At 31.9% G+C, this 23241-nt stretch overlaps 2 protein-coding genes across 5 annotated transcripts in view; one reads left to right on the top strand and one right to left on the bottom strand.

Moving 5' to 3' along the window:
- Nucleotides 1-23241, top strand: part of LOC127701257 (piezo-type mechanosensitive ion channel component 1-like) — a 128180-nt gene that overhangs the window by 38484 nt on the left and 66455 nt on the right. The window contains exons 13-19 of one of the 3 annotated variants that reach the window (XM_052205075.1): nucleotides 1363-1398; nucleotides 4239-4298; nucleotides 5445-5584; nucleotides 6989-7137; nucleotides 7930-8076; nucleotides 8673-8773; nucleotides 9033-9184. In XM_052205075.1, the coding sequence (XP_052061035.1) occupies nucleotides 1363-1398; nucleotides 4239-4298; nucleotides 5445-5584; nucleotides 6989-7137; nucleotides 7930-8076; nucleotides 8673-8773; nucleotides 9033-9184 (785 nt within the window). The remainder of the gene's footprint in view (nucleotides 1-1362; nucleotides 1399-4238; nucleotides 4299-5444; nucleotides 5585-6988; nucleotides 7138-7929; nucleotides 8077-8672; nucleotides 8774-9032; nucleotides 9185-23241) is intronic. The other 2 variants (XM_052205076.1, XM_052205077.1) reach the window with 2 other exon arrangements.
- On the bottom strand, nucleotides 13970-21676 carry LOC127701294 (uncharacterized). 2 transcript variants are annotated; one of them, XM_052205165.1, is made up of 3 exons: nucleotides 21568-21676; nucleotides 19393-19492; nucleotides 13970-15710 (listed from the first exon to the last, which is right to left on the bottom strand). In XM_052205165.1, the coding sequence occupies exon 3, from the start codon at nucleotides 15704-15706 to the stop codon at nucleotides 13994-13996; it is 1713 nt and encodes a 570-aa protein (XP_052061125.1). In that variant the 5' UTR covers nucleotides 15707-15710; nucleotides 19393-19492; nucleotides 21568-21676; the 3' UTR covers nucleotides 13970-13993. The 2 variants fall into 2 exon arrangements, with proteins under 2 accessions (XP_052061125.1, XP_052061126.1); XM_052205166.1 differs by lacking the exon at nucleotides 19393-19492.

Below are 23241 nucleotides of genomic sequence, written 5' to 3'. Positions count from 1 at the left end.
AAAGCCAAAGTTACAAGTCTTGACATTTGAATTCTATTTTCAAGTAAGTTCTGCTATATAATAATCAGTACAGAAGTATTTTTTTCTTTTTGATGACATCGTTAGACTCTCAATTGTTAGACACTGAATCAACAGGTACTTGCACACAAGTAGTATACAAGAATTAATATACCAATATATATATTAGAAAAATGAATAGGTTGTAACATGCATCGTTCATGATTTAGAGCATGCAAATAGTATTAGTCAGAAAACATAGTAAAACAATATTCTTGGGATGCAGTTGTTGACAAAATTATAAATTAGTATAAGCAGCCATGACTCGATAGTTTTGTATCAATAACAAATTCATATTAAGTAAATAAATGGCTGATCCTATCTGTAAAGCTAAATGCCTATTTGTGTTTCCCAAACCTGTTTTTAGTCATAGGATTTACATAAATTACACAATTTAATTCTTTCATAGAACTTTTCTACAATAGCAAGCTCAACAAAAATTAAGTAATTTGCGTTCTAAGATTGTTTAGAAATTTTGCTCAAGCATTACAACATTGGCAGAATTTGTGTCTAGCTATTAAAAAACAGAAATTTGATTTGACAAATTATATAATTCATATGTAAATTTTGATTGCAGTACATGAATAAACTTTATAATAAACTTGACAATCAAACTTATTAACCTTTTGTTGTTGAACATGCTATTGGTACAAGAGATTTAGAAATGGGTGTAAATACAATCGAACCTCTATAAGTTGAAGTCGAAGGGACACAACAGAACTTTTTGAGTCTCAAAGGTTAAAGGTATCTGAAGTCGTGATTAACAACATGTTTTCCCCGTTTCAATATTTTACCTTGTATTGTCAGCCTGGTTTGTTAGGGTTTGTAATTTTTCTATCTCTATTACCTGTGTAGGGAGAGCACCAGGCTCTCAGCAAGGTAAAAATTTGTTGCAACAACTCATTGATGGGTCTGTAGTTGGCCTGTTGTAAGGCAAAATTTCTATCCAACATATTGTTATTTTCCAGTGGCAGTCCTATTTTCCAGCCCTTCATCCCAGTTGACCCAATTTCTTACTGTATTAATTGTTGAATTATTTTTGTCCTGAATATGCATGACATTTTTGCCACTGGATGTGAAACAAGCAAAAATCAATCTGTTATCCATCTTTTTATCTAATTAACTTTGGCTTTACTTGTTGGATGTTTGGGTAACTCTCCCAATTGAGTTTGAGTATGGAATTTTTTTTTATAATTACAATTATAATTGGTTAAGTTTTTAAATGCAAAACAAAATTTGATTTATTTGATGAAAGACAGAAAATAAACATTACAAGTAATTTTATCTGTACATGCAAACTCTTAGGTGGTTGGATGCAGCTGCAGAATTTAGATTATAAACGTAAGACTAACAAACTTAACTTTTTCTTCTTAAGAATATTGATAATTTTCATTTCAAAGGTTTTAAATTCATAAGGATTTGTTTACCCTTTTCCAGACAGATTTAAATTTTCTAAAGATGTTGCCAAATATTTGATTTTATTCCCTGCTTAAGATATGCGTTCCGGTCTGTCCATCCATCCGTCTGTCTGTTAGTCAATTCATCTGTCCACAAAGTTATCAGGTTAAAGGTTTTGTTAAAAGAATATTAAAGTTTTTGTTTAAGGTAATTTCTGTTTTGGTCACAGAAATTTAAACTTGAAATTTAGTTCACAAAATAATGAACATGTGAACTAAATTTCGCTTTTTAATACATGCCAAGTAAGGATTTGGACCCAGATTTTATGGTTTATTGAACATAAAAATGTGATAGTGCGAGCGAGGCATGGTGTCATTTAAACACATATTCTTGTTTTTATATAAGTATCTTAAGAAGAAATGAATTAGAGGGAAAAGTTTTCTCTTCTGCAATGCTACCTCATTTCATATTTTTTTCTCTGTTAAAATTTTTTTATAGAAAATATTCTGTGTGTTCTTAAAGCTCACAAGATTCTTTTAAATATGATGTTATGAGGAAGCACCTGCACAAATAAAACTTTTGCTTTCCATTTAAAAATATGAAATGTTTATGAATTGATTAGCATACAAAGAAAAAAATCCATTTTTCCCTGGAAATGAATCAGTTTTATCTTCAGCAAACATTTTTAAATGTATAGCATAATTTTATCTGCATGTAAAAAGAGAAAACTGCTACTAGCTTGAGGTGAAGGACTATTAATAACTTTTACAATGGCTAATGGGATCAAATTGCTAGAATATATTGACACAGTTTTGTATTGAAATGATAGAAAATTAGAGGTTAAAGATAAAAATGTAAAAAAAAGTGTTTAGGTAGAAATGGCTCAGTTTAGAGGTTATTTGGAATTGTTTTTAAATACTTTCTGGTATGGTTCATGTGATTTTAGTATGCCTTGGTGTAGTGGAAAGTGTTTGCTCTGCATAATATGTTTTTTTTTATAGGTCAAACTTTTATAGATTTAAACAAATATTATCATCAGATATGCATGCAAACTTTTATAAATGATAATCATAGGATACTTGATAGATTGAAAAATTTAAGTATATATAAAAAATCAATTGGCAATTTATTCACTTTTGTTTATCTTTTACTTTTTAAAACAGATCTAGTTTTATTCATTAATTAGATATAGTTTAATTGTTTTAATGTAAAAATAATTCGGATTTCTTATTTTATTATAAGTTTTGATGCAAATAATTGGAAGAAGAAAAAAAACATTTACAAGTTTTTGGTAACTGAATAAAAATTTCTGTACTAGCATGCCAAATCTATTTTAAAGAGATATTTGTTACAGCATGTGATCTTCGGCTAAACAGTCATCTGAAAACTGGCATGGGAAAGATTCTCTTAAGTGTTTTTAAAATGAGCATTCTTGATTGTATGTTTCTAAGCAATATGTCTTGAACTTTCAAATTAATTAATGTCATTTAAATTTCATTTGAAGTTTACGATTTTTCAAAGAAATTTTGTAAGAATTTCAAGATCGATCTTCTGCATCAGACCTCTTTTTAACATTAAACATTCTTTTATCCTTTTGTAGCTAGCAATAGGTACTTTATGTTCAAAGTTTTGTCTGCAGTTGAACTACCAATAGAAATTAGTTTGTGATTTGTATTCTCAAAGAATTCTAAATGTTATGCATTTTTGTAGGGTGGGGGTTGGGGATCAACATTGTTTTAAAATATTTATGCATTCAATTATAAAATTCAAGATCTTAATGGAATAAGATATCCTTAATTTTTATATGAAAATAAAAATAAGGAGATGTGGTATTATTGCCATTGAGACAACTTTCCATCAGAGACCAAATGACGAGGAAGTAAACAACTATAGGTCAACGTATGGTCTTCAACAATGAGCAAAACACATACCATATAGTCAGCTATAAAAGGCCACAGCATGACAAAATGTGAAACCATTCAAAAGAGAAAACCAATGTTTCTGATTAATGATGAAAAAAAACAATGAATGAAAAACGAATATGCCAGACAGGAACTGAAAAACCAGTAAATTACTGGCTCCTGACTGGGGATGGACAGGTAAAGAATGAGACAGGGTTAAACAATTTTGTCAGTGCTCACAGTGATGAAACAGCACAACATTTAAGCAATCTTGTAAAATTCAATTGGAAAGTCTTGACTCATCAGATCGACACGAAACACAATGTAAACATCAAAAACACAATTTACTGATCTAAGATTACTCACAGCCTCAGAAAGTTAGTTCAAAGTTAATTTCAACTTATAAATAAATGATTTTTTCTCAAACTAAAACATCTTTTATAACACTTCCAACATATTTAGTGTAAAGATGTCATAAAGTAAATTCAATCTGAGAAAAACATGACCTTTTGCAATGCCTAAATAAAAGTATCAACAGGATGTCGGACCATAATTCTGCATAATTGTATAACAAATGTTTTGACTTATAAAAAAAATCTATGTTAGTGCTGATAAAGACAATGTTCAAAGATCTTACTACAATATTAGATAGATGACCTCTAAGAATAAGTTTATTTAAAGGATCAATAAGTTTACATGGATAGTATCTAAGATTTACAGGTTCTATAAACAACATTACCATAAAAAACTTATTTGAAAGTTATTGAAAGCTTAGATAAATCATTAAATTGAATGCATAAAGTAGAATTTTTGGGAAAATTAATTCTTTGAGAATAGAAAACTTTTTTTGTGTCAGTATATTAATAATGCATGTTCCTACAGGTTTTCCTTCCAGAGTGGATAGCATTGATGGTTATGACAGTAGTACTATGAAAAAAATAGGTATGAGTTCTTCATGTCAGTTGTGTCTATGAAATCTCAAGATTCTCTATTGTTTTGTTTACAAATGAAAAAAAAAACCAACATGTTTTTGTCGTATTTGTCTTTTTAAAAATACATATCAGACTGAAGCCAAAAAGCTTGGCTAGATTTTGAGTTGTTTTCACGCTTATGTTATACTAATATTTAATATTACAAGATCATGAATGATTTTAATGAAGAAAGGGTTTTGTTTTAGTTGAAAATATTCCTAATTTCTGAAATTTATGTTGGAAAATTCTGTTTATAAAGTATGAATTTTGTATTTTTGTTTTGAAGAACACTGAATATTTTATTTCAGATTGACATTAAAGATTCAGTGGTAGAAAAATACAATTGTTTCAGTATATACTAAACCTTTTTTTTCTACTTCCCAAATTAAAATTACATATCTGTGGTCATTTTCCATTAAGTTTAAATGTACTTATATTGTCTTTTGTTCACAGTTTAGCATGTTATATTGGGCTTTTCCAGAAATCATTGTGAAGGAGTTGAAATATCAGTTCCAAATTTTAAGTTTTTTTTCTTCGGACAGCATGTCCTGCCTAATTTGGTACATAAAGAGTTCAAATTAGGTCGGGGTTGATTTTTCTGGGAAGGAACAAATCTGCCTATTTGAAATATTTCTTTTGACAACCCCCACATATTATTCTGGAAAAGTCCTGATGCTCACTTTTTTGTTCTTTGTACATGCTTCTTTTAAACTTTAAGTTTGAAAACTGATTGTCTAATTAACATTCACACATTCATATTTTTTCAAATTTCTTGCTTTTTAACTCAACTATTTTAACTGAATAATATTCATTTCTTGAATAAATGCTTTTTCTATACTTAGTCCGCCTCATTCTGGCAGGTGCTTAGTACATGGTACTGACCAACTTCAAACCATGTGAAATTGCTGACTGATTTATTTGGAGAATGTGCTAGCAAACCTGCTTACCATTAAAAAAAGTTCTAAAAATCTGAAACCATTATTAATAAAAACATTATTGAATATTGTCGGTGAATAAGGAAACTTGAGGGAATATTGAAAAATAGTACCGTTACTCATCACCTTACAGTTTTCGAAGACTTTTTCAGTATTGTAAATTTAACTGGTATATTTTACAGGGAAATACTTGTGGAGTGTGCTAGCTAAGTACTGGATATTTGTATGTGCTGTGATGATGTTACTGATCTCCATACAGGAAGTGGTTATTTATAGAATCATTTATATGATCCTTTTCCTCTTCTTTGTACTGACCTTCCAGGTAAGATTGTCTCCCTTACTAGACGAGATGTCAGATTTGGAATCATATGTTGATTCTACGATATTTTTTAGGGGGATGAGGAGGGCTCGGATTGGTTATTTTGGATTGAGCCTGCATTCAGATATTGATCCCTTGATAAAAGAATTTACACAGACTATGTTTTTCGTTTTTGTCTCGCCTTGACAGAGTCAAAAAGCAAGACATAGGTATGCTGTTTCCGGCGTCGGCGGCGACAACAATGTATTAGTTTGTGATTAGGTCTAGTTCATGGTGAACCACAAGTGGTAGGTCAATGATATTTGGTATGCAGTTGTATTAGCATTGGCACATCTCATTACCGTGGAGATTGTTTGGCCCTGCCCCCTCAGTCAAGGTCTATTGACTTTGAAACTTTTCATAGTTAACATGTATTAGTTTGTGATTAGGTCAATTTATAGGGAACCACTAGTGGTAGGTCAATGATATTTGGTATGCAGTTGTATAAGCATGGGCATATCTCATTTCCATGGAGATTATTTGGCTCCGCCCCCTTAGTCATGGTCTATAGACTTTGAAAATTTTGCTTAGTTTACATGTATTAGTTTGTGATTAGGTCAGTTTAAGATGAACTGCTAATGTTAAGTCATTGATATTTGGTATGCAAATTTATTGGCATTTGCAAGTATCGTTTTCATGGAGATTATATAGCCCCACCCCTGATCATGGTTCATTGACTTTGAAACTTTTACATAGTTTACATGTTAATGTTTGTGTTTAGGTTTGATTAAAGGGAACGACTTATAATAAGTCAATGGTATTTGGTATGCAGTTGTATTAGCATTGGCACATCTCATTCCATGGAGATTGTTTAGCCATGTACCTTCAGTCATGGTTCATCGACTTTGAATATTTGCATTACTTACATGTTAAAGTATTGCAATTTTAATTTCAACATTTGCATTATCAAAATTACAAAAAGGCGAGACATATTATTGTGATAACAGTTTATTTTATATAGATTAGACCATTGGTTTTCCTGTTTGAATTGATTTACACTAGTCTTTTTGGGACCCTTTATAGCTTGCTGTTCGGTGTGAGTTAAGGCTCCATGTTGAAAGCCGTAATTTGACCTATAATTGTTTACTTTTTACACTTTTTTTATGACTTGGATGGATAGTTGTCTCATTGGCACTCATACCACATCTTCTTATTTATATTATAATTTAAAGTTAAATTTAAAATTTAGATTTATATCTTGAAAAAACATGTCTTCGCAGTACTTATTTGGTTAAGATAGTAAGTGCATTTCAAAAATGTAACATAATGTGTATCATACATTTGTGACAGTGTCATTTAGTATCTATTTAAACCAGAGATACTTTAAACAACGATGATTATACTGATTACATGATTTTATTTTCACAGTTGAGTTACAGGCTATGGAGGCTAACCATGTTTTTATTCTGGTGGATAGTTATCATCTATTCTATGGCTGTACTCATTATCCTGTATACCTATCAGTTTAGTGACTTCCCAATGTACTGGAAAAATGGAACACATCTGTCAGATGAAGTGTAAGTTATATTTAGAAATAAATCAAAAGCAAAAACCAGGGTTCTCGGTCATAAAACTTTACTCAGTACTCGGGAGTACAAAATTTGTGCTCCAAATACAAAATCCATTATTTTGATTGGTTGAATTATAGTACTCAGAACTTTCATGACCGCAAGGCCTGATATTTTAATATGACAGTTAAAAGTATGCAAGAACTACATTATTGTTTTAAGATTTATTTTTGTCTAAGACATGAAGATCTGTTTATATTATCTCAAATGTCATTTATGACATGCTATGATATGCTGTATAGTATGATTTGAATAAAACTTGTTCTGCTGGTCAATTTTCTACTTTTGTTACCACTATTCTGTCAAAACTAGACAGAAAAAGGACAGGTTGACCAGTCATATGCCCCAAAATAGACTCTATTTTAAGTAAATACAATCTACTAATATATCTTGTCTGTTAAAGCCGGATGAAGAAGCTTGATAATTTTTCTCATTTAAAAAGTTCTATATAGAATTGTAAATTGAAATACATGTACTGCTTTGGCGTGAATCTTCTTGAGAGATGTAGGTAGAATGTTCATGAGAATCACATGGTTAAATCAAGCTCATAAAAATAGGCTCATCATGGTCATCATTAGGTCTTCAGACAATTTAAATAAAAATCTAATCAAGTTATTGATCTTTATTATGGCCTTGAAATTGAATACTGATATATTCCTGAAGTTCCTTTGATAACATTTTTAATCTTTTATGTACCAGGAATTACATATTTGAAGATTTGAATTTTTTATATGTTTACAGGCTGAAAGATATAGGACTAGAACAGTTCAACACAGCCACCCTGTTTGTAAAGCTACTGACACCAACAAGTTTCCTGATTGTTATCATATTGCAGGTCCATTATTTCCACAAGGAATTCCTTACAATCAGTGACTTAAATAGATATGCGTAAGTCTTTTATCATAAATGATAAGTTTAGTTGAAGAAAAAATAATTTATTCAGAAGTGTTAGATACAAAATGCTGTCCTTAAGTGCCAGTTTTCTTGTCAAACTTCCATGTTAAAGTTTAAGGACAATGAGTAATTATATTGGTTGAACATCAAAATGAAAGTTTTGTTACCACATCTGTTTGCAAATACATTGTTTTGAACCTTATTAACCAAGCAAGAAGGTTTTTGTGTAGGCTTCTAAAAATATTACCTATAATGCTTTTGATTTTGAAATGGTTTTTCATCTCCTTAACTTTATAAATATCAAGCAAAAAAAGCATTTTAAGTGAAAAAGCGTGTGGATACTAAAGAAGGGATGCTTAATGCAAGTGAACTTCTCAGATTTTGACAGTTTAGTGCAGAAATACATTTTACTGTTTAAAATTTATAAGGAAACACAAATGATTGCACCATAACAATAATATCACTAATGGAATAACGAAAAATTCTATAAGTTAGTAGGTAACAAATGCCATGCTAAAAATCTTTGATTTGAAATAGTATATGATATATTGCTAGAAATATTTGGACAAAAATGAAATTCATTATTGTAGGAAAGACTCAGAGGAAGTAGAAACTCCTGGTCCTGCAATCTCTGATACAGAAGGGGGTACTACAACGGATACTGATCATGTGGTCTATACCAAGACTAAAAGTAAGTTATGATCAACTCTGACAATGATATATGATTCATTGCACATCACATATACTTATAGTGGGGGTATCATTAGTGAGCAACAGCTCATCTTGTTATAATTCATAGTTAAAGATTGCACACAGAAATCTGGGAACACTAGACCTTGTTTAGTATTAAATTCTTCAAAGTTTAGTGAAAATTGGTGCCTCTCAAGTGATAATAAATTAAGACTTTTACCTCACCAGCAGTGATAATCTCCAATGTGTTCTGGTTTTAGGATGGAGAAGGAAGCTAACAGACTGTTGGAACAAACTATGGCAGCTGTGTAGTGACTGGTGGAAGATTTTGTCTGAAAATTTCTGGAGACTGATGGAAATTCACATCTTTAAAATCGTTGTCTTTGTCATTATTATGGTGGCTGTTCATGAGGTTTGTGACAGTACACAAAATTTTCAAGGGTTCATTATTATTTGTGGAATACAAATTTTTGTGGATTTCGTAGGTACATATGAAGCACGAATTTAAATGTTTAACGAAGTACAATTTTTCTATAGACTTGTATGCAGACTTTTGTAAAACGAAGAAATCAAATAATTACGAAACTACAATTTTTCCTTAATCCACGAAAATTGGTACCCACGAAAATAACGAATCTACAGTACCTAATATTATTTGCAGAATAAATTTTTCATTTCATTGGAAATAAACACATTTATTCTAAAACCAGTTGTTGGCATGATACGGGTTATGTTCTTCTCGTATAATTAATGATGGCATGATACTAAACCCCTAATGGGAGGGATTGTGCTTGATTTTCATATGATGAAAACATAATCTTTCGATCAGTTAAATTGAGGTCTGGAGCTGGCATGTCAGTAACTGCTAGTAGTCTTTTGTTAATTTATGTTGATCATTGTTATTTTGCTTAGTTTCTTCTGTTACCTATTCTAACATCGGACTCAGACTTCTTTTAAACTGAATTTTACTGTGCATATTGCTGTGTGTTTGTTTATTCCATATTGGCTCGAGGTATAGGAGAGGGTTGAGATCTCATAAAACATGTTTAACCCCGCCGCATATATGCACCTGTCTCATGTCAGGAACCTCTACCCTTCGTTAGTCTTGTGTATTTTTTAATTTTGGTTCAGTTATATGTTTTGCAATTTAGAGTGGTCTCCATTTCGCTGAACTAGTATACATTTTTGTTTAGGGGCCAGCTGAAGACCGCCTCCGGGTGCGGGATTTTCTCACTGTATTGAAGACCCATTGGTGGCCTTGGGCTGTTTTCTGCTCTTTGGTCAGGTTTTTGTCTCTTTCAGATTGCATATCACACTTTCCCAAAATAGCTGATCGTTCTCTGATGTCATTTGGAGGTCAGCAGTGTTGAACAAAACAGTTAACCTTTGACTCTGCGTGACCCTCATGGGTAGTCAAGGTTGTTGTAGTTGTAGAAGCAGTTAATTATTAGAAATGTTCTTGTCTTTAATATTTACTGTGGATTCATTATTATTCTTTGGATACCAATTTTCGTGGATTTCGTGGTTACCAGTTAACCCATAAATTAAATGTTCAACGAATAACAAAATGTCTATAGGCTTGTTAGCAGACTTCGGTAAAACCACGAAATTAAATTTCCACAAACATGTAAGTTTTCCTTAATCCACGAAAATCATCTGTGTCCCATGGACACATTCTCCATTTATTTCTTTGACTTCTGTAACTTTGTCACACCTTGGAATTTTAGGAAAGGTGGACAGAAGCTTCTTCATAATCAAGAGATAGCATCCAGAGCCAAATTTTTATAAATTTCATTTTCCTGTTTCTGTATTTTACTGATGAGTGGACTTGGTTATATCCCCCCCTCCCTAAACATTAAGATGAAGTCTGGGGTTAAATAGTAAGTAGATAAATAAGTAGGTATGACTTTATTTCTAGAGGGTTACACAGTTAGCATAAAACTAATATTGCCTGTGTGTATATATATATAAAGAATGTCTAGATTGTAGTCAACAATCATTCTTACGAGGGAAGGGGCCTCGGTGGCCGAGTGGTCTAAGTAGTTACTACTGTTATCACTAGCCAGTCAACACTGAGGTTGTGAGTTCGAACCCCGCTCGTGCGGGTGCACTCGACTCCAATCTTAATTGACTAGGATTGTCAGTTTTCCTATCGAAGGTCGGTGGTTTTCTCCGGGCACTCCGGCTTCCTCCACCAATAAAAACTGGCCGCCACGAAATAGCCCAAAAGCGGTGCTTAAAAGTGGCGTTAAAACACCAAAAATCAAATCAATCATTCTTACGAGGGTGTCGGATCGCGATGGAGAACGTTACTGTACAAAGTAAATAAATTAAATATACATCTTAAAAAGTGTACAACAACACCTAAACAATGATAAAAAAATATGAAACAAAAACTACAAAATATTTCGGATAACAAATATCCTTCATCAGTATGAGCAGCCTTATATGTGTCTACAAAGCAGAAGAAGAGAGTCATGTTATGTTAGAACATTTTTTTTTACATCATTTATATACAGATATGAATTATCTTACTTACAATACAGTTTGAGTTTTGATTATAGATGATGGCTGTTCTTTAGAGATAAGTTGTCTCATTGCCAATTTTACCTCAGTTCCTTTCTTATATTAGGTTTAAATTTTTTTAAATCTTTATCATTAATACTAATTCAAATATAACAGTTAAATGGACTATTTTATATTTCTTTTCAGTTTTATTTTAACAGGTCTTCAATAGTTGTATTTGAAAAATAACTATTGAAAAAATCTGTTTCATTGCCAATTTACTGTTCCTTGACCCATAATATTTTTTATTAAATATTTCAACTTTTCTGACAAAAAATTAAGTAAGTGCATATTGTATAAGTTCAAATGGAAAATTAATGGAGTCCAAGATAATGGTTCAATGATACATTAGTAAATAACTAGAATGAAAATGGAATGATACTAATTTTTTCTGTTCTTCGTATTGGAAATGGCTGGACAGTCGTCAAAACAGGGAATTAATCAAAATAGGAATAATTTTTGAAAAATAGAAAGTCATTCAAGGCTCAGGGTATAAATAAAAAGTAAATATAAAACTAACTAACCCCTTAGCCATGGAGGCCTTCCCAAAAAATATTTGAACCAGCCAGACATTTTTTCGTATCCCATTTTGAATCCCTTTAGATTTACAAAAGGCAATCAAGGTAATAGTTTGGGCATTATAACAATGATTGATATTAAACTCCAGACTTCTGATATAAATTGGATGTTTTGACACGACTGTTACATTGGCAGTGCATTATTCAAAATGTGCGACATAAACATGCTAACATCTGCCTTAGACTCTTTATTTATGCAAAAACATGCAGTCAGAAACTACTTTTGTTTTTGAAAAGCACATTTTCCTATTACCTGTACCAGATGTTGACTTGACAATGGTAAAACACGGACAAGAAATGAATACGTAAAAGTATGTGTAAGTTTATCAAGCACAATTGAGTTTAAGTAGTTCTTTCCATGTTATTTCTTCAAGAAACTACTTGAAATGAATGTAAGATACAAGTAACATTGATATTTTTAACATTTTGGAAGAATTTGACTGCATAATTAAATCTCTCACATGCTTACATGTCCTCTTTTGTATTAGTTCAAACAAGGTAGTTCTGTCGATTCTTCTCTAAAAAAAATTTTACTCACTTTTAAGATTTAACTATTCATATTTTAATAGATATCTCTGATAGACTGTTATCATTTTATTAAAATGCAAACCAGTGAAATTTCAGAAAAGAACTTTTAAAAGACGGATCAATGTCCAGTACAATATAATTTACCTGTCATTGCCTGAACAGGTAAATTTCAGCTGTCAGACAAGACTTAGGGATTACAATCTTACGATGACATAAACTATTCCTATAAAGCTTTATATTTCAGAGGGTGGAAGACTCTGATGCTACACTTTGTATACAGATGCCTGATGTTATAAAGTTTCCGTATTGTCTGGTTCAACTGCTTACAAAATGTTTTTTTTTTTGTCATGTGAATTTCTCACTTATTATGAGAAATGAGATAACTATATTTGGTATAATGGTTCCTTGCAAGGCGTATATGCGAGGTCAGACAGGGTTAACCTGGCCTTGACCTAATTTCTTGGATCAGTTTTCAAGGTTTAATTTATGTATCTATTGCTCAGATGCTATAAGCAGTAGGTCAACTAAATATGGTGTATGGAATGATTTTAAGATGTACATGTCAGTCTGTCGAGGCTCATCTACTTTGACTCAATAAGCTCATTTTCATAGTTCATCGGTCAATGTTAATCTTTTGTGTTTTGATCAGTTTTTGAAAAACTATAAGCAAACTTATGTGATGTATGGAATGATTTTACAGTGTACATGTCTAGCTGGCATGTATCATTTGACCTTGACCTCATTTCCAATGTTCATTTTTCAAAATGTTATGTTTTCATGGTTTGGTCTGTTTCTTGGATACTAATAGCAAAAGATAAACTATATTTAATTTATGGAAAGATTGTAAGGCGCACATGTCTGTCTGGAAGGGTTTATCTGACATTGACCTCATTATCATGGATCATTGATAGTGTTTATTTTATGTGATACTTGTAGTAAAAACTTTATTATTAAGACTTTCAACATAAAATCAACGCAAAATGTCAGGTCAAAGAGATTGCATAAACCTCAAATTTTTTTCCTGAATTATGTTATCTAGTTCAGGTTTGAAAAATAAAATTTCCCAGACTTTTTGGGACAATACATCCATTTTGGAAGCCATGGGATAGACCCCCCTTAGTCAGATTAGTTTCAGAAATAAATTATTCAAGATTTCCAATTTTTTCAAGCGTCAAATGATTTCTTGTTTTAATGATGAATCAAACAGCTCATACATTTCAGACATATTATGTCTTTTACCTTAATGGAATACTAAAATTGATAATGGTTGCATATGTCAGGGAAACTCTTTAACTGGTAGCATTTTTGCATCAAGTGATGGGTTTGTTGGATTGCACCACAGTTTGATTAAACCAAAGACTAAAAAGTTGTAATTTGCTTCTTGGAACAAAATTGCACGAAAATTATCACTTAAGTGCTTATAGATTGGTAAAGTCTTTCTTCAAATTTTGACCAACAAAGGACTTGGTTAAAAGTATTAGAATTAAAGTAAATTCAATTGCCAAATGAAGGAACTAATAAATGAATAAATCTTGAGCCCTCTTATGACATTACCAACCACAGATATCTACAGAGTAAACTGAGGTTTTACAGTAGTGCTCAATAGCATGACATGCAATATATAAGTGACTAGTGCCACTAATACATAATGCATCAGGACTTTCAGCGATTAACTGGTCAGTAAGAAAGGTTGTGATTGCCTGACCTTTATTGTTAATTATATGCAATGACTTGTTCTGTTTATCTAATACTATAAAGTTATCTAAGGCTGTACAGACTATATCATATGGTTTAAATTCAATCCCTTGAAATTTAAATGCAGAATGCCCTGTGTAAACAGTGACAGAGTTGCTATCTAGACATATTATAAGAACGCGTCCAATACCACCTTCACAAGTTATATCTATTATGCCAATGCTATTCCTTTGATTACTTGTAATACAGATCACTTCCGTAAACAGCAGTTTCTTGTTATTGTCAAACTGGTATTCTTTCTTTACCTCTGCTGTTGGATTCATAACTACAAGTTTAGTTGCTTGATCAAGAAAACCTGCTACTATAATGTCCTTATTGTATGATACATGGACAGCTGTCATTTTCATTTGAGAAATGTTAAATCCTGTTGGTAAAATTTGCTTGGTATCTTTACATAAAAGTTCTAATGTTGAAGAACCATTAGACAGCAGAATATCTCCAGAAGAATCTACTGCCATGCAGTTGCTTCTGGCTTTTATTTCGGATATGATAGATACAGGGTCTGTTGTTATATCAAGGTTCAGTATTGTTTGTAGGTCAGAAATCAGCATGGTACCATCAGGACTAAACATCATTTTGTAGTTGTTCAGTTCTAAGAGAAGATCAAAATTCGGTAGAACCAGTTGTTTTATGTTATACTTAAGGTTTGGTTTCAAATCATTTTCTTGAATTGATCCAAACACTTTAGAAATGTTTTTAATTTGTCCCCTGATAACTGTTGGAAGACAGTCAAAGTTATTTTTTATTGCAGCTTTAGGTATTGCTATATTTTCCAAAAGTTTTGATGCAGCAAAAACTTCTTGCATATCTTTAGACTGAATTACCTCGTTAACCTCGTTGACCTTTTTCTTTTGTTCCATAAGTCTCTCTCTTGTTCTTTTTGTTTGTTTTCTTTCTTCTTCTAAAGATAGAAACAGACTGTTGGATTTCTGCCTTAGGTCAGTCAAAAGCTTGTCTTTATATGTTTCAACAGCTTTTAGCAATTCTTCAGCTTGACTTTCAATTTCCTTGGTTGCCCTAGCATTGTTAATTTGCCCTACAAACTTGGCTGCATTTATTTTTTCTTCATTAATGCTGGAAGTGTCAAACTGTTGATCAATTGTTTTATCAACATCTTTCAGTTTGTCTACAATTTTATTATAACCTTGTTTTACTTCTATCAAATTATGCGCTTTATGTCGCTTGGTAAAGCAAGTGGGACAAACAATTTCATGACAGGTATTACAAAAAAGACTGCAGATTTGACTTTTATGCAATTTACATTTCAGATTTGTGAAAATCAGTTCTGCTACTTGATCATCTTCATCTTTCCCGATATCCTTTATGTCTACGACATCATGATAAATAGCAGATGGAAATTTAGGATGGATTTTGTCCTTACATCTTTGGCACATTAACAGGTTGCATTCCCTACATTTCCATTTGAGATTGGGTTCTATTTCACAAAGATGGCATACTGCTGTAGTTTGTTCTATACTGTCAGTTTTAAATGCTGATGAAAATGCCATCAACCTAAAACAGTTTAACACATAGCTTATTATAAAATTAAGTTTAGGTAGAAAATGTTTATTATCAGTACTGTATTTTCTTAAATACAATGATGTGTACATTGTGAGTTTCAGATGCAGAACAATATTTGTAATTTTTCCAAATTAGACAAGGTCTCGTCATGATCTACATGTTGTACTTAAATACACTTTTTTTCTCCATGAAAGTAGGGAGATTACTTGCAAATTGACACCTAAGATTCACCTTCTGCAACTTTCATTGAAGGCAATACAAAAAATAAGGATTCAAATATTTGCAATAATGTTGACATAAGTTTAGTTATAGAAGATTGATAAAAATATCTTAGTTTTATCATTTCCCTGTAAATAAAATAAAACAGAAGTTATTTGAAATGATTTTGGTCTGATCATCCCTGTAAATATATGTACAGAAAAAAATCTTTCAGTTATTTGTGTGTGGATTGATGCCTCTTTGAGCTTTTTTACCATCACTTGGTGTCCATCATCTGTTAACTTTTACAAAAAATCTTCTCCTCTGATCTACATTCATTCTAAGGGTATCTAGTTTAAAAAATATGTCATGATCCCGTCTGCCTATTAACATGGCTGCCAAGGCTATAGAACATAGGTGTAAAATGCAAGTATTGTGCATAACTGAAAACGGCTGAAAAAACCTCATTGTAATAAAGATCTTATAATTTATATTCAAATATGAACAAAAGCTTTACCCAAAAAGATATTTTGCTGCAAACTGTATTTTTGTCGAGCCTGCGACTTCTGTCGCAGAAAGCTCGACATAGGGATAGTGATTCCGGCGGCGGCGGACTAACTACTTTAAAGCTTTATATTTTAGAAGGTGGAACACCTGGATGCTTCATACTTTGTATATAGATGCCTTATGTTATGAAGTTTCCGTCTGTCATATGTCCATTGTCCTTGACCTCATTTTCATGGTTCAGTGACTACTTGAAAAAAAAGTTAAGATTTTTTGTAATGTTAATTTCTCTCTTATTATGAATAATAGGATAACTATATTTAGTATGTGGGTACCTTGCATGGTCCTCATGCCTGTCAGACAGTTTTCATCTAACCTCCACCTCATTTCATGGATCAGTGAACAAGGTTAAGTTTTCGTGGTCAAGTCCATATCTCAGATACTATAAGCAATAGTTCTACTATATTTGGTGTATGGAATGATTGTAAGGTGTACATATCCAACTGGCAGGTGCCATCTGACCTTGACTTCATTTTCATGGTTCAGTGGTTAAAGTTAAGTTTTTGTGTTTTGGTCTTTTTTTTTAATACTATAAGCAATAGGTCAACTATATTTGGTGTATGGAAATATTTTACGATGTACATGTAAGTCTGGCAGGTTTTATTTGACCTTGACTTCATTTTCATGGTTCATTGCTCAGTGTTAATTTTTATACGACCGCAAAAAAATTTTGAGGTCGTATATTGGTATGACGTTGGCGTCGTCGTCGTCGTCCGAATACACAATGGTTTTCGCACTCTAACTTTAGTTTAAGTGAATGGATCTCTATGAAATTTTACCATAAGGTTCAATACCACAATAGGAAGGTGGGGATTGATTTTGGGGGTTATGGTACCAACAGTTAAGGAATTAGGGGCCAAAAAGGGGCCGAAAATAAGCATTTTTGTAACTTCCAGACATAACTTGTGTGTTAGCATATGGATCTCTTTGACATTGTACCACAAGATTCCATATCACAAAGGGTCAATGCTGGGATTGATTTTGGGGTTTATTGCCTCAAAATTTTAGGAATAAGGGGCCAAAAGGGGGCAAAAAACAAGCATTTTTCTAGTTTCATGACAATAACTTGTGTGTAAGTGTATGGATCTTTCTGAAATTTTACTACAATGTTTCATTTCACAAAGGGAAAGATATTACTGTTAAATGATGCTGATTACGGGTTTTTTGCTATGTTTAGCCATGGCTATGATGTCATTTTCTATTTTAATATCTTTATGATGTATTTAAATGGGCTTTTATGGTTACAAAGGAATTTTATTTTTAGATATTACTTTAAATGTTGCTGATTAAGGATTTTTGTTTATTTTTAGCCATGACTATGATGTCACTTTCTATTTTAATACCTTTATGATGTATTTAAATGGGCTTTTATGGTTACAAAGGAATTTTATTTTTAGATATTACTTTAAATGTTGCTGATTAAGGATTTTTGTTTATTTTTAGCCATGACTATGATGTCACTTTCTATTTTAATTTAGATTTTTGATTATTTATACATGTTACCAAATTGGTCCACATTGAACAAAAACGGTCCAAATTTCAACTTTATTACATTACATCAAACATTGAATTCTACATATTCTTTGATATATTGAAATTAACAAACAATTTAGTTTATGGATATTCCACCATAATAGGTAAATTAAATTTTTTCCAGTTCTTACACCACATTCATCCTGTGTCAGAAACCTATGCTGTGTCAAATATTTAATGACAATCCAAAGTCATAGCTGTATCAAGCTTGAATTTTGTGTCCATACTTGCCCCAACTGTTCAGGGTTCGACCTCTGCGGTCGTATCAAGCTGCGCCCCAGCGAAGCATTTTATTTATGTTTTGGTCTGTTTTTCTTAAACTGTAAGCAATAGGTCAACTATATTTGGTGTATGGAATGATTGTAAGCTGTACATGTCTGTCTGGCAGGTATCATCTGACCTTGACCTCATTTCCATGATTCATTGGTCAATGTTAAGTTTTCATGGTTAAGTTTGTTTCTTAGATACTATAAGCAATATGTCAACTATATTTAATGCATAGATTGATTGTAAGGTGTACATGTCTGTCTGACATGGTTCATCTGACCTTGACCTCATTTTCTTGGTTCATTGATCAATATTAAGTTTTCCTGGTTAAGTTCGTTTCTTAGAAACTATAAGCAATAGGTCAACTATATTTGGTGTATGGAATGATTGTAAGGTGTACATGTATTTCTGGTTTGGTTTATCTGACCTTGACCTCATTTTCTTGGATCATGCTAAGTTTATGTGAAACTTGTAGTAAAGCTTTATATTTAGGACTATCAACATAAAAGCAATGGTCAGTAAAGCAGGCGAGACATTTCAGCGTGTGCACACTTGTATTAACATGTCAACGTGTTTAAAATATCTTTTTGGGTAAAGCCTTTGGCCTATGTTTTGTCTGAAAACTATGTGTAAAATTTCCCTTTTTGGTCAAACATGTCAATTTAAACATGGTTAAGACATCATGGTAAGATCACAAGTGACCTGTTATATTAACCTACTATATTTATCAATAAAATTAACATAATTTTGAAAGTCTTGAAAAAGTTTGATATTTTTGCAATTTCATGGGCCAAATAAAAAGGGCTCTTCTTTAATCTATACAACACATAGTTAATAAGATGATGCTCTTCGAAATTACTAAATGGTACAAGATATGTTGTAATTGTATAAAAAGTAAAAGAAAAACTGTAAAAGAAATGTGACAAAAAAAATAAATGCTGTATGCCTTTGTTGTGCAAAGATTATAGATGTTAGTTTTTTTAGTAATAACTTCATTCATTCATTTCAATTGAACTACTCAAATACTTTTACCATGAAACTAGGTCATTCTTTTTTGTTCTTTTGTACAGTAGTTTGTTATGTGTTGTGACTATGGCTACAACATAATTACCTTATTCAGATGTTATAACTGCATAATCAAATTCCTGCCTGTCTTAAATAGAAAGCCTATTGGTTTACTTTCACTTTGGGTACTGTCATGCTTACGATTTCTGAAAATATAGTCAGTTTCAAAGTTGAAGTCTGAGTGAACATCTGGTTTTGATAGTTGAGAAATATTGTTATTGAGGTATTTTGCACACTCAAAAAATTATTTAGCACACACATTGCAATTTATATTAAAAAACTGTTGATAATCCTATTAGCTTTTTTTTTAGCTCACCTGGCCCAAAGGGCCATGTCAGCTTTTCTCATCACTTGGCGTCGGTCGTCCATCGTTGTCTGTCGTCGTTAACGTCTCCTCTGAAACTACTGGGCCAAATTTAACCAAATTTGATTACAATCATTATTGGGGTATCTAGTTTAAAAAATGTGTCCGATTTTGAAAACTGCTATAAATAGAGAAAATCTGACAGGGGCAAAAATTTCAGAATCTTGAGCTCTACCGATTGTTCATTGGCATCAAAACTGTCAGGCGACTTTTTTAAGAGTAATTGCCCTTACATGACAAATTTGAGCATTTTTTAAAATTTTTGCCTTTTATCTTGAAAACTATAATAGATGGAGAGAAACTTGAAGTTGCAAAAATGATCAGCAAGACAAGATCTACGAATAAGTATGGCATGGTTGAAAAACTTGAGTTATTGCCCTTTGATGACATTTTTTACCAATTTTTTTGTGTTTTTGCCTTATACCTTATAAATTTTGATAGATTGATAGAAACTTAAATAAGCAAAATGATCATGAAGACAAGATCTACATTTAAGATCATATGGAGGAAATTTTCCAACAACTCCTTATTGGAGTTATTGCCCTTTAATGACAATTTTTTTCAATTTTTTTTTGCATTTTACCTTTTATGATAAAAATTATAATAAGAAAGAACTTTTTGTCATGAACTATTCTTGTCTACAAATTTGGAGAGAGTCCATTGTTGATTATGCACATAGACTTAGGTGAGCGACACAGGCTCTTTAGAGCCTCTAGTTATTTTTTTTTTACAGATCTTGTTTCTATTATACAAAGTTTGGACTTGTAACACAGTTAAAAAATAAGCATCAAAAGATTCATATACAATAAAAAACTTAATTCACTTGAAAGGCAAAATCAAATACTAACAGTTGAAGAAAATTAAAAACAGAAAATTTTGAAAAGTGAAGTGTATCATGGTACCTAAAAAAAAGTAAAACAACAAAAATACCAATCTAATTAAAATTAAATCTCCGCACTTGCTCCTCGTTGTTTATATGTCGCGCGACATATAAACAACGAGGAGCAAGTGCGGAGATTTAATTTTAATTAGATTGCAAAAATACCAACCTCCAAGGAAAATTCAAAACAGAAAGTCCTTTATCAAATGGCAAAATCAAAAGCTCAAACACATGAAACAAATGGAAAACAACTGTCATATTCCTGACTTGGTACAGGCATTTCGTTTAGAAAATGGTGGATAAAACGTGGTTTTAAAGCTAGCTAAAACTCTGACTTGTATGACAGTTGCATAGAATTCCATTATATTGACAACAATGTGTGAGCAAAACAAACAGACATAATACGTAAAAATGAGGTAAATTATTGACATGCAAGCCAATAATACACCAGTTTTTGTTCAGCTGATTTCAATGAATTTGAACCTGAAGTATTGACTGCTAAAAGGAAAATATTATTTCTTTATTCTGCTTTTATAAATGTTTGAAACGAAACAAATCATTATGTATATTTTTGTAGAATTCGTAGCTTATGCCCTTTTAATTAACTGTAATTCACCTTGAAGTAGAATGAACATGAATATATCTATTATTGTGTGTTCATTGAAATGTTGAAAGAATGAAAGACATTTCTGATTCTGATAATTATTGTTTGATTACAATTGTGTTTCTATTATTTTATAAAATTATGTTGAAATTCTAGCATGCATTTATATTTTATTTCAATTTTGCAGATAAAATTTCTTTTTTATGACAAGACACAGTGTTGTGAAAAGATTATACATCATAACTTTTATAACTTCATTCGTTCATTTAGTCATACTTCCCAAATAATTTTACCATGAAACAAGGTCATACCTTTTTAACATTTTTGCATAGTAGTTTGTTACGCATAATGACTATGGCTAAAACATTATTACCTTATTCAGATGTTATAACTGCATCATATTTAATCCATATCTTTCCTTTTATTAAATTGACCAAAAATCCTGCCTGTCACCTAGAAGGCCCTATTGCTTTACTTTAAAATTTGTGTACACAAGCACTATTTTTAAAAAATGGGTTTACCTTGCTATGCTAGTGTTTTCAGAATATATAGTCCGTTTCACTTCAGCCATTTGAACTCACATACCAAAAAACAAAAATGCAGTACAAGAATTGCACAAATTGGTCTAAACCTTTAATTTTGGAAGGGAAATTTCAAAAGGATTGATAAAATAGAACAAAAGTAATTGTAATTAAACAAAGTCTATAGATAATATATACAATTACATTTCCTTGCAGTTATATCATCGAAAAAATATATAGAATTAAGCATTTCAATTTAACTCTTCTATAGAACTGCAGATCAAATGCACAGTTTGAAAAATAAATGGACATATACAGACACAGTGTCTCTGTTTTTAGTTTTCTATGTTGTGTTTTTTAAACTGTTGCTTGTCTTTTGGAGGTTTTTTATACGACCGCAAAAAAATTTTGTGGTCGTATATTGGTATGATGTTGGTGTTGTCGTTGTCGGTGTCGTCGTCGGTGTCGTCGTCCGAAGACACATTGGTTTTGGCACTCTAACTTTAGTTTAAGTAAATGGATCTCTATGAAATTTTACCATAAGGTTCAATACCACAAAAGGAAGGTGGGGATTGATTTTGGGGGTTATGGTACCAATAGTTAAGGAATTAGGGCCAAAAAGGGGCCAAAAATAAGCATTTTTGTAACTTTCAGACATAACTTGTGTGTTAGTGTATGGATCTCTCTGACATTGTACCACAAGGTTCCATATCACAAAGGGAATGCTGGGATTGATTTTGGGGGTAATTGCCTCCAAATTTTAGGAATTAGGGGCCAAAAAGGGGCAAAAAACAAGCATTTTTCTAGTTTCATTACAATAACTTGTGTGTAAGTGTATGGATCTTTATGAAATTGTACTACAAGGTTCCATATCACAAAGGGAAAGCTGGAATTGAGTTTGGGGGTAATTGCCCAAAACGTTTAGAAATAAGGGGCCAAAAAGGGGCAAAAAAACTAGCATTTTTCTAGTTTCCAGACAATTACTTGTGTTCAAGTGTATGGATCTCTCTGAAATTGTACTGCAAGGTACCATACCACAAAGGGAATGCTGGGATTGATTTTGAGGGTAATTGCCTCAAAATTTTAGGAATTAGGGGCAATAAAGGGGCAAAAAAACAAGCATTTTTCTAGTTTCAGGACAATAACTTGTGTGTAAGTGTATTGATTTTTATGAAATTGTACTACAAGGTTCCATATCACAAAGGGAAAGCTGGGTTTGAGTTTGGGGGTAGTTGCCCTAAACGTTTAGGAATTTGGGGCCAAAAAGGGGCTAAAAAAACTAGCATTTTTCTAGTTTCCAGACAATAACTTGTGTTCAAGTGTATGGATCTCTCTGAAATTGTACTGCAAGGTACCATACCACAAAGGGAAGGCTGGGATTGAGTTTTGGGGGTGATGAATCATAAGGGGGTTCAAAAAATTTGGGGGGGGGGGGGGTTTTCTTTAAAATTTTCCATTTTAAGTTGGTTAATTCTGATTTATATACAAAAGCAAACAATAATGATATGGTTTGAATAGGTAAATTA

This window comes from Mytilus californianus, unplaced genomic scaffold (genome assembly GCF_021869535.1).
Source record: "Mytilus californianus isolate M0D057914Y unplaced genomic scaffold, xbMytCali1.0.p SCAF_5, whole genome shotgun sequence".
Lineage (NCBI taxonomy): Eukaryota > Metazoa > Mollusca > Bivalvia > Mytilida > Mytilidae > Mytilus > Mytilus californianus.
Note: the sequence above shows the minus strand (reverse complement) of the source record. Positions and strands in the feature narration are given on the sequence as shown.

Excerpts from the sequence above, each read along its gene's own strand:
- LOC127701294 (XM_052205165.1), bottom strand. The coding sequence starts at position 15,706 with ATGGCATTTTCATCAGCATTTAAAACTGACAGTATAGAACAAACTACA.